Genomic DNA, 14,758 nt, shown 5'->3' with positions numbered 1-14,758 from the left:
GGATGCAGCCTGGGGCCGAGCACCCCGAGCTCCCCAGGTGGGGGCAGCTCCAGCCCCCACCTCCAAGGAAGGCCTCCTTGAACAGCTGGGCTGCAGGGTGGGGACTTGCATAGAGGCCTGGGGGGAGGGGGGTCCAGTCCCCCCAGAGTGAGCTGGGTGTGGGGCCTTATCATAGGGGCAGGAGAGGCTGGGCCAGGTGGCGAAGAAGCCTTCTTCATCTCTCCTGGCCCCAGAGCACGGTGGGCAGGGTGCCCTGGGAAGGGCACTAGGACAGGGGGCTTTGGCTGTCAGGGTCCTGGAGACACTGAGCAGGCTTTGACTGAGAGGCTCCACGTACCACATACCCAGGTTCCCAGCCAGTACCAGAGACCGGGCCTCCTCTGTCCCCTTCAGCCCCTCTCCCCAGGCCTGGCCACCCCATCCCTTCCCGCCGAGCCTGGCCCAGAGTCCCCACCCCCGAGTTAAAGCTTGTGACCTGAGCCTTCCTCTTCGGGCCGGGGGGCGTCCGGCTCCTCAGCCGCGGCCTCGTCCATCGGCCCACTCCGCTGGCCTCGGCCTCCTCCACCGCCGGGGGTCCCGTCCAGCCGGGCCTGCCCACCTGCCCCGTTGGCCCCGGTGTCAGCCCGGGCCCCGCCGAAAGGGAAGAGCTTGCCGGCATGGAAGGCCTTGGGTGGTGAGTGGCTGCGCTCTGGGTCCCGCCGGGTCTCAGGCGACTTGAGGAACTTGAAGCTGAGGAAGGCTGGCAGGCGGGTGTCGCTACCCGTGGGTGACTGGGCAGGGGGTGGCCGGGCGGCAGGGCCAGCCCCCACGCTGGCCATTGAGGATGCAGCCCCAGACGACAGGAACTTGCCCTGCAGCGGGATGATCTGCTTCAGCTTCATGACGTTGTTGGGCGCCAGCAAGGACCCCGGGCGCTTGGGCCGCTCTTGCCCGTGGCCACCTGCCCCGCTGCCCTTGGCCTTGGCGGAGGCCTTCTCAGGGGCAGCGGGGTCCAGCCCTGAGCCTTCGGCCCGAGCCTCCTCCCGGCCGCTGGCATCGCGCTCTCGCCGGGCGTGGTGCTCCGCGTGGCGCTGGCGCTCCTCCTCCTCCCGCCGCCGCCGCTGCTGCTGCTGGTAGTGCTGCTGGGCCTGGCGTTCATGTCTCTGCGGGCGCAACAGAGCCATTACCGGGACTGGGCAGACGGGGGGTGTGGGCAGGTGCCGGCTGAGGCCCCAGGCCCTCACGGGTGCTCTCTGTGGGAGGGGGGAGAGCTCCAAACACTTCCTGGGCACCCGCTGCACCCCTGGACCCACCCCGGGGCTCTCTGAGGAAGTAGGGAGAGATCTACCCACTTATTAGGCACCAACTGCAATCCTGGATCCATGCCAGTGCTTTCTGAGAATTGAGAAGGGAACGGACATTACGGGCCATCGACGCTGTCCCCAGCCATGTGCCAGGCACCGTCTTAAGAACTGGGGGAACGTGGGGCGCCTGGGTGGCTCAGTTGGTTGGGCGACTGCCTTCGGCTCAGGTCATGATCCTGGAGTCCCTGGATCGAGTCCCGCATCGGGCTCCCGGCTCGGCGGGGAGCCTGCTTCTCCCTCTGACCCTCCCCCCTCTCATGTGCTCTCTCTCTCGTTCTCTCTGTCTCAAATAAATAAATAAAATCTTAAAAAAAAAAAAAAAAAAGAACTGGGAGAACGTAAACACAGCTTGGGCCTCAACCGTCCTCTGCTTTCTGGAGAACCAGGGACAGTCACGACTGACACAGACCAGAGCCACATGTGTCTTTGTCAATGCCAATTTAAGTGATTAAAATAAAACAAAATAAGAATTCTGTCTCTCGGTTGTACCAGCCCCACATCAAGTGCCCGTCGGCCCCCCATAGTGAGGGATCACACGGGGCACAGAATGTTTCCAGCATCACGGAGAGCGTCGCCTGGCCCTGGTGAGCTCCTTGGCCCACTCGGCAGCTTTCTGGGGAATGTGGCAGAAGCTGGGCTTCTAGGAAGCATCCGCCGTGTCCCTGGCCCCAAACAGGACACGGCTGGCGAGCTGGCGATGACTAAAGGTTCACAAGTGCCAGGCTGGTACTGGATGCCACCGGGGGTTCCGGGAGGGAGTGGCCTGGGCGGTGCGCTCATCGTTACCCTGGGCTCCCACCTCTTTCCCTCCTGCTCAGCTGGCTGCGGGCCGAGGCCGAGGCTGAGAAGCCCGGCCGAGTGCAGGTAGCAACCGAGCCTGGGCCCCGCCCCCCCGGCCCCATACCTTGAAGGCCTCCCGGCGCTGGTACTCAAGCTTGGCCATCTCCTCGGCCACCCAGCCTGGGATGTCGGGGATGGCTACATGGATGAGGTACTTGAGGAGCAGGGCGAAGTGCTGAGGCGACAGAGGAGGAGGCTGCAGGCTCGGGGACGCCCTGCCGCCCCCCAGCTCCCCCATGCAGCCACAGGCCCCACCTCGAGCACCACCACAGACACAATGGCCGCCTCAGGGCTGAGCCAGGGGAAGAGGCGCTGTAGCTGCCCACACTGGCCGATTAGGTAGCAGTTGACCACGATGGCCAGGACGCCCATGGCCTCCATCACCTTCTGCAGGGGAACATGGCAGGGGTGGGCTCAGGGGGGGGCCGGCCACCCTTCCTGGGCCTCCTGCCCTTCCCCAGCGCACCCGGACTCCCTCCGGGCCTCGGCTCCGAGTCCTCGGCCGCTCCCCACACCTGCCACTGGCCGATGCTCTCAACCCGCTGCCCGAAGGGCCGCTGCAGCCCCGTGCACAGCTTGAGGGCGTCGCTCCGGATCTCGATGAGGTTGTTGACCAGCGCGCACAGAGCAGCCAGGGGGAAGGCAGACGAGAAGAGGACAACGTAGCCGAACTGCACGAACATCTCCTGGTAGTCCTGGAAGGTGTCCTGCAGGCGGGTGCCCGGGTGTGGCCTTGGGTCCCCTCCCTCAGACCCGGATGCCTCCGACCTTCGACTACCTTCTTCTCTCAAGGCCACCTCCCACCCTCCAATTCTCCTGAATGGACCCAGAGCTCCCCGTCCAGCAAGTTCCCAACCACATCCAGGGCCCCATTTCATCACGCCCCCTACCTCCACCCTGAGGCCGCATGCCCTGCCCTGCCGAGGGCCTGGCCTTGGGCCTCAGACGCCCTCCTCACCTCGTACTTCTTCATACAGCTCTCAAGCTCGGCCTGGGTGAGTTGGGGTGAGTGCTCCTCCTCGGGTGGGTCAATCCAAGACGACCGATTCTGCCGCCGCTGCCTCCGGCCCGAGTCACCTGAACCAGGCTCTGGGTCTGGGCCCCCATCTGGCCCCTGGTCACGGCCCTCGCCCCCAGCCCGGCGGAGCAGGACGGCCGGAGGCTCCCGCTCAGGACTGCTGGGAGCCCCTTCGGCCTCATCGTCTTCTTCGGCCAGCGTGAATACTCCCGGCTCCAGCCCCTTCTCCACCATAGTGGGGCTCCCCTCCTCCAGGAGGGCCTCCGGGCCAGGCCGCCGCCGCCCAGCACCTCGCTCAGCAAAGCTGACCTTCTTCAGCCGGAGCCCACAGTCCAGGAGGCCGTTCTCCTCGCCCTCGTCCTCGTCTTCGTCCTCTTCCTCCTCCTCCTCCTCCTCCTCCTCCTCTTCCTCCTTGCCCTCCTGAGGCCTGTCCCCCACCTCCCCACCCTCCCCTGCCGGCCGCCGCTCCACTGTAGCCTCCTCCTCCTCCTCAGGTGCCCCGCAGCCCCCACCGAGACACCTGCGGGCCCCGCCGCCGCTGCCACTCTCTTCGGCCTGGGGTTCGAGGCGACGGGGTGCAGGGCGCTGGAGGCTCAGCAGGCCGAGCAGGGCACGGGCCAGCTCCCAGGCTGCCTGCAGGCCGAGCTCGCCGCGGCCCAGCCGTCGGTACAGATGCGGCTGCAAGACCTCGCGCACGTTCTGGAGGAACTGGCGGGTGATCAGCAGAGTGGCCAGCATCTGGGGGCAGGAAGGGGGAGGAGAGAGGCCGCGTGGGGCGCGGGCGGGGCTTCTGGGACTGGGGACCCGCCCCCCAGGAGCAAGTTTCCAGACACATGCCCTGAACCTAACTGCTGACTCCGCCCCTTGTAATGATGTCCCGGCACATGGAGGCCCCAGCACTCAACCTCCGCAGCCTCTCCCACCATCCCTCTGCCACAAACCATAGCCCGGCAGGCCACAGTGCTCCGAGTCAACCTCCTGGGGTTGCAACTCATGTTTCCACCCTGCTGTGGCTCAGGGTCCCCCTGCTTGCAGCACTGCCCGGGAGCTCAGGTGGGGCCCAGGGCCTCAGGAGGCCCCTGCCGTCTGCACCCCATCAGCAGAGCCCCGGCCCCTTGGAACGTGCACCCTCAGCTCAGGCAGCGTGAGGCCCCAAGCACAGCCACACTGCCCGCCCTGGAGAGGTCCTGCGGGCTCGCCATCTGCCCCTACTTTGGCCCGGGCCATGAGCAGGAGGCCCCGGAGGGAGAGGAGGAGCAGGTGGAACCGCAGGGCCGCGAGCGGGACCAGCACCGCCCGAAGCTGCCGCTCGAGGCTCTGGGACAGGGACAGGACGAGCAGGAGCTGTGGAGGGACCGACGGACAGGTGGACGGACAGATGGGGGGGCGACAGGCAGAGAGAGGACACACGGACGGACGGACGGACGGACAGAGAGAGAAGGATGGAGGACGGGGGGGAGGGGCTGGAGAGCCCGTGGACCCCTTGGGCCAAGTCCGGCCCCCCACTGGCCACCACTGGGGGGCACTGCCTTGGGCTGGGATCTCACCTCTTTCAAGCGCTCCATGTCTTTGAGGTAGAAGCCGATGTAGAAGAGACTCAGGTAGGAATTGACAAATTGGAACTGTGGGAAGGAAGCACGGGGGCAATCCCTCTGCTGCCCGGTCCCCAGGAGCTCCTCCTGTGCCCCATGCAGAGCCCTCACTGCCCACCTGCTGGCCCCCCACTCACCAGGACGACTTTGATGATGAGGTGCTTCTCATAGGCGCTCTCCAGCCGGTAATTCTCTGGGGGCCGAGGGGGTGAGTGAGGAGGTGGCCCAGGCCCCCTGAAGGCAGCGCGGGCCCTGAAGGGCAGCAGGGACCTTCCTCCCCAGGGCAACAGGACCTCCCCTTGCAGGGCGTACCCATGTCGTTGAGCCAGATGGCGAGCTTCTTATAGCCCTCGGCACTCACGCTGACCAGCAAAGCCAGCACTACCTTGGGCAGGAAGCGGGCAAGACGGGGCAGCCCTTTCACGCTCAGCACCAGCTCCTGCAGGGGCAGGGGGTTCACAGGTCATCCTGGCATCTGGGCTCAGGCCGGAGTGGACCTGGGCCGGGAGTGGCCAGGTCAGGGCCAAGGCCGGGGGTAGGGGCCGGAGGTCACCTGCAGCTGGAAGCAGCCAAGCATGAGCAGAAACACGCAGGCCAGGCACGTGAGGCACAAGGGGAGGCTCACAAGCAGCTGGAAGAGCAGCCGCTTCCAGGGCGGGTAGTAGAACTCCTCAGCCTGCGTCACAGGGCTGATGCGCCGGATACCCTGGCAGAGGGTGGGGCTCAGCATGAGGCCGGAGGGGCTGCCCCTGCCCCCCCACACCTTTCCCAAGACCTCAGAATTCAATTTCCCTCCATCACGCCTTTGCTTTTGCGGTGCCCCCACCTAGTCTACCTTTCCCAGTCCCTCAAATGCAATTTCCCACGCCTCTCCTTCGGAGCATGCAGAGCCCTGCACCTGGCATACCCTTTCTGATGGTGCAGCCCTATTTCACACCTTGTCTTTGCCCCTGCAGTAACCCCCCCACCTCCCCCTCTCATTCTTGGAGTCCTTGGACTCAGACACCCCCAACTGACCCTGAACTGGGGTCGCGGTTCTTCCACAGCTTCCCCAGGTGAGTCCAGCGTCCCCCATTTGTAGGCCAGCTCTGCCCCCCTCCGTTTCCACTCCTCCAAGAACAGGGTTGACCAGACCACATTGAAGAGGGCAAAAACCACACACGATACATCCCGGCTTGTCTGGGGATGGCAGAAGGCTGAGCTGTTAGCCAGGTTGGCCCAGGGAGGAGGGTGTCTCAGGCACTCCAGCCCCAGCCCAGCCCACTCCCAGCACCTGGTCAGCCTCCGTAAATGTGTACAGGACAGAGCCAAAGACAGCTGGGTATACCATCGCTGATGTGTAGAAGCCCAGCCAGGCAAAGTACATGGCAATCTTCACTCCAAAGTAGTCACAGATCTCATCTGCCAGGAGCACAGGGGTGTCCCGGTCAGCCCTGCCCGCTTCCTGAGACTCCCGCACACCCCCCACCTGGGGCCACACCTAGAGGCTGGTTTTCACACACAGCTTGCACCCATGACTTCATGAGGCGGTTCAGGATGCGCTGCTCGTGGACCGGGAACACCTGCTGGATGATCCCGCGGGCCGCCAGCTCAGGGACTGTTGGGGGACAAGAGCGGATGAGCCCCACCCTTCTGCCTATGCCTGGCCTGGCCAGTCCCACCCCCCCCCGCCCCACCCGAAACCCAAGTCACAGTTTTTCCCTGCTTTTAAATCTTCAGAGGCTCTTCCCAGGGGAGGAGTTCTGAGTGGACAGAATATCTGGCTCTCCTTCAGAATTTGGGAGGTGAAGAAGCAGGCAGGTGGGGGCGCAGGAATCCACCCGGGAGGGTGGGGTCCCAGTGTGGAACCCTGTTTTTAAATAAAGCCATTTGGCCTCAGATCACTGCTCCGAAGGTCTGAGGAATGGTGCAAAGCCGGCGTCAGAAGGTGAACTTCGAGCAGCCGGTCTCTTGGAGAGGAAACTGAGGCCCAGGGCCTCACCACACAGTGCATGGAGTGCTGTCCATGGTCCTGCCCCCACCTTATCCCAGACCCAGAGAACCGGGTCTCTTGGAAATGCCTCCCAGGGAGTAAACCCTACCTCTATGCTAGGGCCACACCCCGCCACACCATTGATGTCTCTAGGCCCCACCCAACTCTTCACTAGCTTTTTTTGGTCGGTTGTCTCTAGGCCCCACCTTCTCGCATTGATAGGCTGTATTCTAAGAGCCCCACCCAACTCCCCACGTGTGATTGGAAGTCGGTCCCGCCTGCTTACTGATTGGCTGGTCCTCCAGGAAGCGCACATTGTGCAGCGCCTCGCCCTGCTTGGCGCGTAGGTTCTGCAGCCAAAAGCGGATGATGCTCTGGCGTTCCTGCGGGGGACAGGGCAGGGCTTGAGCACAGGAAAGAGCAGCCCAAGGGCTAGGGCTGCGCACTGGGAGCCAGAGCTGGCCGCACCTGGGAGGTGAAGAAGCGCAGCTCACTCTCCACATTCTCGTAGATGAAGTCCTCCTCGCAAGAGAAGCCGCGGGTGCCCCCGCCAAACTCGGCCTTCACCGCTTTGCGCAAACCCAGCTCGTCGGCTCCTCGAAGTAGGCTGCCAGGAAGACACGGAGGTGGGGTCATGGGGAGACCCTGGCTCACCGTCCTGGAGCTAGGGTTGGTGTACCTGGCGGCCACCTGGGACAAATGCAGGGCGCTAAACCTCACAGTTGGTGCTTGGAAGGGTGGGGAGCTGGGTAGCAGGGTCAGCGAGAGGCCAGGGACAGAGACTCGCCTCTCATACGTGGCGGTGACGAAGAAGGCATAGGCACGCGTGTGGCGGTGGTGGCGGACTTGCACGATGAGCTCAGGGATGCCCACGCGGATGTGGTTCAGCAGCCATAGCAGCGTGTGGTCATCAGTCGTGTCTGCCAAGGGGCACAGGGACTGATGGCTCTTGCCACGAGGGGTCCGAGGCCTCTTACAGACTCCTACTCAGGGGAGCCCAGCGCAGGGGAGCCCATCTGGGCACCGGGCAGGCGGCGGGCACAGGTACCTGGAAAGGTCATCAGCACGTCGCAGTTCTCCGTGGGCACTGTCTTCATCCACGCCTTGTGAGACACCAGGTAGCGACCAGCCTGCAGAAGCCGCTTTCCAAAAAGCTTATCTAGGGGGCAGGCAGGGCAGGGCCCAGGTCAGGCCACTCCCAGACCAGGACCCCAGCCTCCAGTTGAGTGCCTCCAGCCCTAGCCCCTGCTTGCACACTGGCCACGGCTCTTCTGCACTCAGTCTGGCATCCAGGGACCTGCAAGCTTTGGCCTCGGCTCATTTCCTTCCCTCCTCGTCCTTGCACCAGCCAGGCCCTCCTCCAGGAATGCCCTTCCCCCAGGTCCTCCCTTACAAATCTTACTCATTCTTGAGGCCCAGCTCCGCCTCCAAAACCACAATCGATGGGGCGCTCACTAGCAGCCCTGAGCGCTTCACCACATTATGTCAACGCGTCCTCATAGCTGGGTGCGGTTCTTACCCCCATTTCACAGGTGAGGAAACTGAGGACCAGGGCGTTTAAGTCACGCACGCAAGGTCACACAGGCGAGCTGGGATTCGAACCCAGGACCGTGATTCCGTATCCTCTGCGAGGAGGCTCTCAAGCGCATCCCTGCTGGGCTGCGATCGGGTAACCCAAAGGGGTGACTGAGCTCAGCCCCGGGCTGGGGCTCTCGGAGGGGCGTGTCCGAGTCTCTGCGCTGGGACCCCCGCCCCCTGTACCGTCCCAGCCGCGCTGGCCCCGCCGCAGCCGCAGTGCCGGGAGAAGCCGACCCCTCGACTGGACTCCAGGCCCGGGACGGCTGACCCCAATCCCACTCCCCGTCCGGCCGCCGCGCGCACCACAGGCACCTGCAACCCTGTCAGATCCGGCCGCCGCACACATACCCAGAACTCCAGACGCCGGGGCTGCAGGCTCGCCCTCAGGCGGGGGCCTCTTGCCACGCTCGCCCTCCAGGGACGTGCCCCCGGCGCTGGAGGTGGCTTCGGCCATGGCGAGGGCAGGGCAGGTCAGGGGCTGCGGGCGGCCCGAGCGCCGGGGGGCCCCGGGCTCATCCGGCCGGTGCAGCCGCGGAGCGCGCTGGAGGTGGAGACAAAGGCCGCGCCCGCCCGCGCCGGCCGCCGTCCCCGCGTGCCCGAGCGCTGCTTCTCGTCTCCGCCCGCGCGGAACCTCGATTCTCCTTCTCGTCCCCGCGCACGTCGCTCTTGGGTTCTCGACTCCGCCCGTGTTGTTTTCTGGATTTCGTTCTCGCCCGCCCACTTCGCTTTCTGGTGCTCATCTCCGCCCGCACCGAAGATGCATTCACCGAGGATGTGTCCCCGCCCGCATCGAATTCTGGGTCTCGTCCCCGCCCGTCCCGGGCCTGGATTCTCCGCCTCAGAGCCTTGGTTTCCCCATCTGCAAGGGCGCGGTTTGGAATCTTGAGTTGGGCGTGATTTGACCACGGCAGGACGTGGGAGGGGGCGGGCCTGGTTGGGGGAGATTCCAGGTACCAGTAACTTCACAGCTAGAATACGAATTAATAGTTACAGCAAGTCCTGCCTCAGGGCCTTAGCATGTGCCAGTCAACTACTTAAGGCACTCCTCACGCCCTCCCGTCCAGTTAACCCCTGCGCCTCTAAGGAGGTAACCTCCTCAGAGAGCACCCGATAGAGCTGCCAAGTTTAGCAAATAAACATACAGTCCTCCCACTGTATGAAAGAATTTCAGACAAACGAATACATTTTTAGTATGTCCCAAATATTACGTGGGACATAGTTATACCAAAACCTTATTTATTGTTTATCTGAAATTCACATTTAACTGGGCGTTCTGTATTTTATCGGCACCCAGGACCCTGATCGTCCTGAGTAGTCTTTTCTGTTAGACTGGGAGCCCAGAGAGGGCAGGGGCCCCTTCTGGTTCTTAGCGCACACAGTAGGCACTTGATGTATACTTATGACAGATGGGACAACTCGGAGAAGGCGAGTGTCCGCGTTTGTCACTCTTTTACAAATGAAAAAGTTAAGCGGGTCGAGGCAGGAATTAGAACTCTAGCGGGTCCGACAGAGTCTTCCCAAGTGCAAGTGCGTCGCCCGCCCGCTCCGTCCAAGAACCAGAGAATTGTCCGTGCGAAAGCGCCCGTGGGGACCCCGCCCAGCCAGTGCCTGGAATTCCACCATCAGCGTTTATATTCCGCTATTCTGCGCTGTCCTGGGTTAACCTGAAAGTAATCCCCGAGACTCCCCTTTCTGGCTTTCGGGGAGCCAGACACAGACCGGACACTTAGCTCTGCAGGAGCAGGCCTGGGCCAGGAAAGCCCAGAAGGCAGAGAGGGCTGTGCTGGGGATTCCAGAAAGGTGTCCTGTCGGAGGGGGACCTTGGAGCTAGGTCCTGAGGATGAGTTTGTCAAATGAAGAAGGGAATCCGAGGAGGAAGGAACGGCGGGAGGGAAAGCTAGGGGAGGAGTGAGAAACTTGGAGAGTTCTGGAAACACAGGTAGGAATCTTCCCAGAAATTTGGACGAGATTTTACTAGGACCAGGGCGTGGGTTCCCCGGAACTCATCCCTCTCCGCCCCTGAGATGCTCTTGCTTCGCCTAAAGCCACGGGGTGGCCAGATGGAAAATACGGGGCTGGAACCCTCGCCTCGGTGTAAATCCCACCGCCCTGGGCGCAGCCTGGTTCTTCCTCCCACCCTTCATTTCCGGTGTCTGCGATACCCGCGGTTCTAGGATCCTAAAAATTCGGTCTAATGTTGCCGGGGGAACGCCATTTCGCTGCACCCCCGCGTCCAGCCCCTTCCCCGCCTCTTGCCCTGACACTAGCCAATAGAAACGAAGATCTTCAGTGAGTCTCCTAAGGGGCCCAATGATGATCGAGAATCGTGGAGCACTTTACCAGTCACGCCGCGGAGTGGGTGGAGCCTCCTGTCAGGACTAGAAGCCACCCAGGCAGAGCGGGTAGGCGGGTCGCCGGTTGTGAACCCATGTGGCGGGTGTTGTGGACCCTAGTAGCTCGGGCCGCACGTGGGCCTCGCAGGTGGGGCGATACGGGAAACGGGTGTGACAGCGTGGGGTGCTGCTTGGGCTCCAAACCCTCTCCCTGGGATCTGGGTCCCAGTTCCCTGGGGCAGAACCACTTTTCACATTTTCCCAAGCCCCAATCCGTTCATCCCCCTGCCGCAGAGCCCACATCTGGGTCACCTGTTGGCCTCAATGTACCCATTCGGGTCACACTCTGACATCAGCGCCCTCACCCTCACAATATATCCACCCCCCACCCCCACCCCCCGCCGCAGACCCACATCTGGGTCAACTTCTGCTCTCAGAGACCTCAATCGGGTCACCCTCTGGCCTCAGACGCTCCAATCTGCCCACCCCCCAGCCTCAGAGCCTCCACCTGGGGCATCTTCCGAACATCGAACGCCCTATCCACCTGCCACTCAGCCACAGAGCCTCCCAGAGGCACTGATTCTTCTCTCCAGTCCCAGATCGTGCACGCGCCAGGGCAGCGGCGCCCCGGCCCCCGGTTCCGGGGCCACTATCTTCGCGCTGAGCTCCGGCCAAGGCCGCTGCGGCATCGCGGTGATCCGGACCAGCGGTCCTTCCAGCGGCCACGCCCTCCGGAGTCTCACGGCGCCCCGGGACTTGCCCCCGGCTCGCAGCGCCTGCCTGCGCCTGCTCAGCCACCCCCGTTCCGGGGAGCCGTTGGACCACGCGCTGGTGCTCTGGTTCCCAGGTGAGGGGTTCCAGATCCCGAACCTGCTGTAGCTCTCATGACCCAGTTTCCCACCCCCCACCCAAGGCGTTTGCCTAGTCGTACTCTCCTCGACTCCCATCTCGCCACACTAGGTCCCCAAAGTTTCACGGGTGAGGACTGCGCGGAGTTCCACGTGCACGGAGGCCCGGCGGTGGTGAGTGGCGTCCTGCAGGCCCTGGGTGAGTCTGCAGCCGTGGGTTCGAAGTCTGGCTCTGCCAGTGGATCTGGGTGGGGGCCAGGGAGCTCAGGATCCACTACCTTCCCGCAGGCAGTGTGCCAGGGCTGCGGCCGGCTGAGGCTGGTGAGTTCACCAGGCGGGCATTCGCTCACGGGAAGCTGAGCCTGACCGAGGTGGAGGGGCTAGCGGATCTAATTCATGCAGAAACCGAGGCGCAGCGGCGGCAGGCGCTGAGGCAGCTGGACGGGGAACTGGGCCACCTCTGCCATGGCTGGGCCAAGACTCTCACTAAGGCAAGCCCCCTCTTCGCCCATTCCCTGCCTCAGAGACCCCCCTGCCCATTCTGTGTGTGAGAGCTTCCTGTGCATGAGCCTCCAATCTGGTCCCTTGGGTCAGGCTTGACCTGGGCCCTTTGAGGGGGGGGTTCCTGGGTTACCACATCACCACCTCCGTCCCCCTCCCCCACCAGGCTCTGGCTCACGTGGAGGCCTATATCGACTTTGGTGAGGATGACAACCTGGAGGAGGGCGTCCTGGAGCAAGGTGGGTCCTCCTAGCGGTTGGGGACACCTGGCATCGTAGCCCTTGGAGGCCCCCTCACTCCCAACCCCTCTGCTTTCTTCCATCCACAGCTGACAGCCAAGTGCGGGAGCTGGAGCTGGCACTGAGCGCACATCTTCGAGATGCCAGGCGCGGGCAGAGGCTTCGCTCAGGAGCGCATGTAGTGGTCGCAGGACCCCCCAACGCTGGCAAGAGCAGCCTAGTGAACGTACTCAGTGCGTGGGAGGCGGGGCATAGTGCCGGGGGCGCGGCCGGGAGCTGGGGAGCTGTTCAGGTGTGGGGGAGGAGCCGGGAGGTGGATCCTGGGGGAGGGGCTCTACGGCCTCCACCCCGCCCTCTTCGCGATAACCCCCACCCCCCATTCCATCCCAGGCCGGAAGCCTGTGTCCATAGTGTCCCCGGAGCCGGGGACCACCCGCGACGTGCTGGAGACCCCCGTGGACCTGGCCGGGTTCCCGGCGCTGCTGAGCGACACGGCGGGCTTGCGCGAGGGCGTAGGGCCGGTGGAGCAGGAGGGCGTGCGGCGCGCCCGCGAGAGGTAGGCTGGTAGGGTGGTGGGAGGGGGAGACAGAGCCCTTCCACTTCCATTTCTCCTTGCTGCCTTTATTTTGTGTCCCTCCCGAATCAGGAAAGGCTGCTAAGGTCTCTTGGGTGGGGGCTCTGATGTGGGGAGAGCCGCCGTGTGAATTCAGCCTCTGTTCCTGCCCCGCCCCGCCCCCACATGCCATGCCCCGCCCCTCTTGCTCTGCCTCCCCCCCCCGCCCAGGTGCCCTTAATTACTCAACTCCCCGGCGTTACTTCTTGGTTGGTTCTCCCTGTTCCCCCAGGCTGGAGCAGGCTGACCTCATTCTGGCGGTGCTGGATGCTTCTGACCTGGGCTCTCCGTCCAGCTGCAACTTCCTGGATACCGTTGTCGCCCCCCCAGGCGCTGGGAGCCCCAGTGAGAACAGCCGGCGCCTCCTGCTGGTGCTGAACAAATCGGACTTGCTGCCTCCAGGGGGCCCAGACCCCAGGCCCGACCTGCCCCCGCACCTGCTGCTGTCCTGCTTGACCGGAGAGGGTTTGGATGGCCTCCTGGAGGCGTTGAGGAAGGAGCTGGCTGAAGTGTGAGCGGCTCCCCCGCCCCGCCTCCGCCCGTCCCCGTTCCGCAGCCTGCCTCAACCCAAGTTCAAGTCAGGGCAGAGCCACTGGCTTTGGACACGTACCCGCCCCCCAGGCTCATTTTCTGGGTCCACAAAATGCAAGTGATCATCCCCCTTCCAATGGTAGTTGTGAAAGTTGGGAAAGACTGCATCCTTTGTCCCTTGCAGGTGTGGGGACCCGTCCACAGGCCCACCACTTCTGACGCGTGCAAGACACCAGCATCATCTCCAGGGCTGCCTGGATGCCCTCCGCCACTACAAGCAGACAAAAGACCTAGCCCTGGCTGCTGAGGCGCTGCGACTCGCCCGGGGCCACCTGGGCCGCATCACTGGCGGAGGCGGCACTGAGGAGGTCTTGGACATCATCTTCCGGGACTTCTGCGTGGGCAAGTGAGGGGACCACTGAAGCTCCCAGCCAGGCTGAGGGGGAGGGGCCAGAAGCCCTGAGGCATGTGGGAATAGCTTAGGCCAAGTGAGAATCTCATCCCCTGGGGCAAGAACTTGGCCCCAGGACGCTGAAGCGAAGTGCCACCTTCAGAGGTGGTGAGCTCCCCGTTGCTGGCTGTAGCTTAGTTCCCTGGCAGGGACATGCTAGGGGTTCCAGCCCTGGAGTGGAGCTCAACGGAGGTCCCTTTGGGTTCCGATGCTGGGGGAGTAGGAGTGGACGGTTGCGATAGGGGTGGGAGGGCCTCAGGGATCTTTGTTTTGCGGTTTTTAATTTATTTTGCAAATACTAAAGGAATATAAAGAAATTCAGGTGATTCAGAAATGCTTAAACATGGAAATCTCCCCCCCGTCCCATCCCTTGGGGTCAGTTTGTGTCCTTCCAGAATTCTGTCTGCTGTTTTGCATACTTGTGGATACACCTATAAAATATGTTTTGTCTTGTATTTTGTAAAGTGTGTGTTTATTGCTCTGCAAGTTATCATTCTCTTTTTTAGTATTAATCTTGAAGCTTTGCCCCTTATATTTTATTTTTTTTATTTTTTATTTTTTAAATTTATTTATTTGCCTCATATTTTAAAAGAGACCTGCGAGATCCCAGGTCCCTATGCCCTCCAAGCTTATGCATTCATTCCCTCAGTAACTATCAAGCACCTGCTCTGTGCTAGAATTGCACATGTCATTTTATTGGGTTTTGATAACAGCACAGCACAGTGAGTATTTTGTTATAGTTTTACAGATGAGGAAACTAAGGCTCAGAGAATTAGTTGCTTGACATCCCCACCTTTGGGATTTGCACATAGGTTTGTTCAGACTTCCAGTCTGAGTTTGCTGCAGGCCTTCTGTGCAACAGGCCGAGTGCAGGATGCTGGGAACGCAAAGAGGACTAA

The 14,758-nt window shown here is 62.6% G+C and overlaps 2 protein-coding genes across 3 annotated transcripts in view; one reads left to right on the top strand and one right to left on the bottom strand.

Annotated features, from left to right (window-relative positions):
- The window catches only part of ANO8 (anoctamin 8), a 10,907-nt gene extending 1,916 nt beyond the window's left edge, over positions 1 to 8,991 (bottom strand). The window contains exons 1-17 of the mRNA XM_034997545.1: positions 8,692 to 8,991; positions 7,814 to 7,924; positions 7,553 to 7,685; positions 7,234 to 7,372; positions 7,052 to 7,148; positions 6,274 to 6,390; positions 6,067 to 6,194; positions 5,811 to 5,972; positions 5,347 to 5,499; positions 5,106 to 5,232; positions 4,931 to 4,986; positions 4,749 to 4,823; positions 3,142 to 3,939; positions 2,699 to 2,890; positions 2,439 to 2,570; positions 2,248 to 2,358; positions 463 to 1,142 (exon numbers count right to left, since the gene is read on the bottom strand). Coding sequence (XP_034853436.1) covers positions 463 to 1,142; positions 2,248 to 2,358; positions 2,439 to 2,570; positions 2,699 to 2,890; positions 3,142 to 3,939; positions 4,749 to 4,823; positions 4,931 to 4,986; positions 5,106 to 5,232; positions 5,347 to 5,499; positions 5,811 to 5,972; positions 6,067 to 6,194; positions 6,274 to 6,390; positions 7,052 to 7,148; positions 7,234 to 7,372; positions 7,553 to 7,685; positions 7,814 to 7,924; positions 8,692 to 8,797 — 3,317 coding nt within the window. The 5' untranslated portion in view covers positions 8,798 to 8,991. The remainder of the gene's footprint in view (positions 1 to 462; positions 1,143 to 2,247; positions 2,359 to 2,438; positions 2,571 to 2,698; positions 2,891 to 3,141; positions 3,940 to 4,748; positions 4,824 to 4,930; positions 4,987 to 5,105; positions 5,233 to 5,346; positions 5,500 to 5,810; positions 5,973 to 6,066; positions 6,195 to 6,273; positions 6,391 to 7,051; positions 7,149 to 7,233; positions 7,373 to 7,552; positions 7,686 to 7,813; positions 7,925 to 8,691) is intronic.
- Positions 8,992 to 9,940: 949 nt separating this feature from the next.
- Positions 9,941 to 14,314, top strand: GTPBP3 (GTP binding protein 3, mitochondrial). Of its 2 annotated transcripts, none has more exons than XM_034996457.1 (9): positions 9,941 to 10,824; positions 11,270 to 11,523; positions 11,637 to 11,723; positions 11,927 to 12,015; positions 12,192 to 12,264; positions 12,354 to 12,497; positions 12,655 to 12,820; positions 13,110 to 13,388; positions 13,593 to 14,314. In XM_034996457.1, exons 1-9 carry the CDS (start codon positions 10,772 to 10,774, stop codon positions 13,816 to 13,818), a joined length of 1,371 nt encoding a protein of 456 aa, XP_034852348.1. In that variant the 5' UTR covers positions 9,941 to 10,771; the 3' UTR covers positions 13,819 to 14,314. The 2 variants fall into 2 exon arrangements, with proteins under 2 accessions (XP_034852348.1, XP_034852347.1); XM_034996456.1 differs by having other exon boundaries at positions 11,813 to 12,015.
- Positions 14,315 to 14,758: the final 444 nt, after the last annotated feature.

Source organism: Mirounga leonina, unplaced genomic scaffold, assembly GCF_011800145.1.
Source record: "Mirounga leonina isolate KUSES-001 unplaced genomic scaffold, KU_Mleo_1.0 Mir_94, whole genome shotgun sequence".
Classification (NCBI taxonomy): domain Eukaryota; kingdom Metazoa; phylum Chordata; class Mammalia; order Carnivora; family Phocidae; genus Mirounga; species Mirounga leonina.
This window is presented reverse-complemented; position numbering and strand designations above follow the sequence as displayed.

Excerpts from the sequence above, each read along its gene's own strand:
- GTPBP3 (XM_034996456.1), top strand. The coding sequence starts at position 10,772 with ATGTGGCGGGTGTTGTGGACCCTAGTAGCTCGGGCCGCACGTGGGCCT. Across the intron at positions 11,524-11,636 it reads GCTGGTGCTCTGGTTCCCAG|GTCCCCAAAGTTTCACGGGT; the intron begins GTGAGGGGTTCC and ends TCGCCACACTAG. Across the intron at positions 12,821-13,109 it reads GTGCGGCGCGCCCGCGAGAG|GCTGGAGCAGGCTGACCTCA; the intron begins GTAGGCTGGTAG and ends CTGTTCCCCCAG.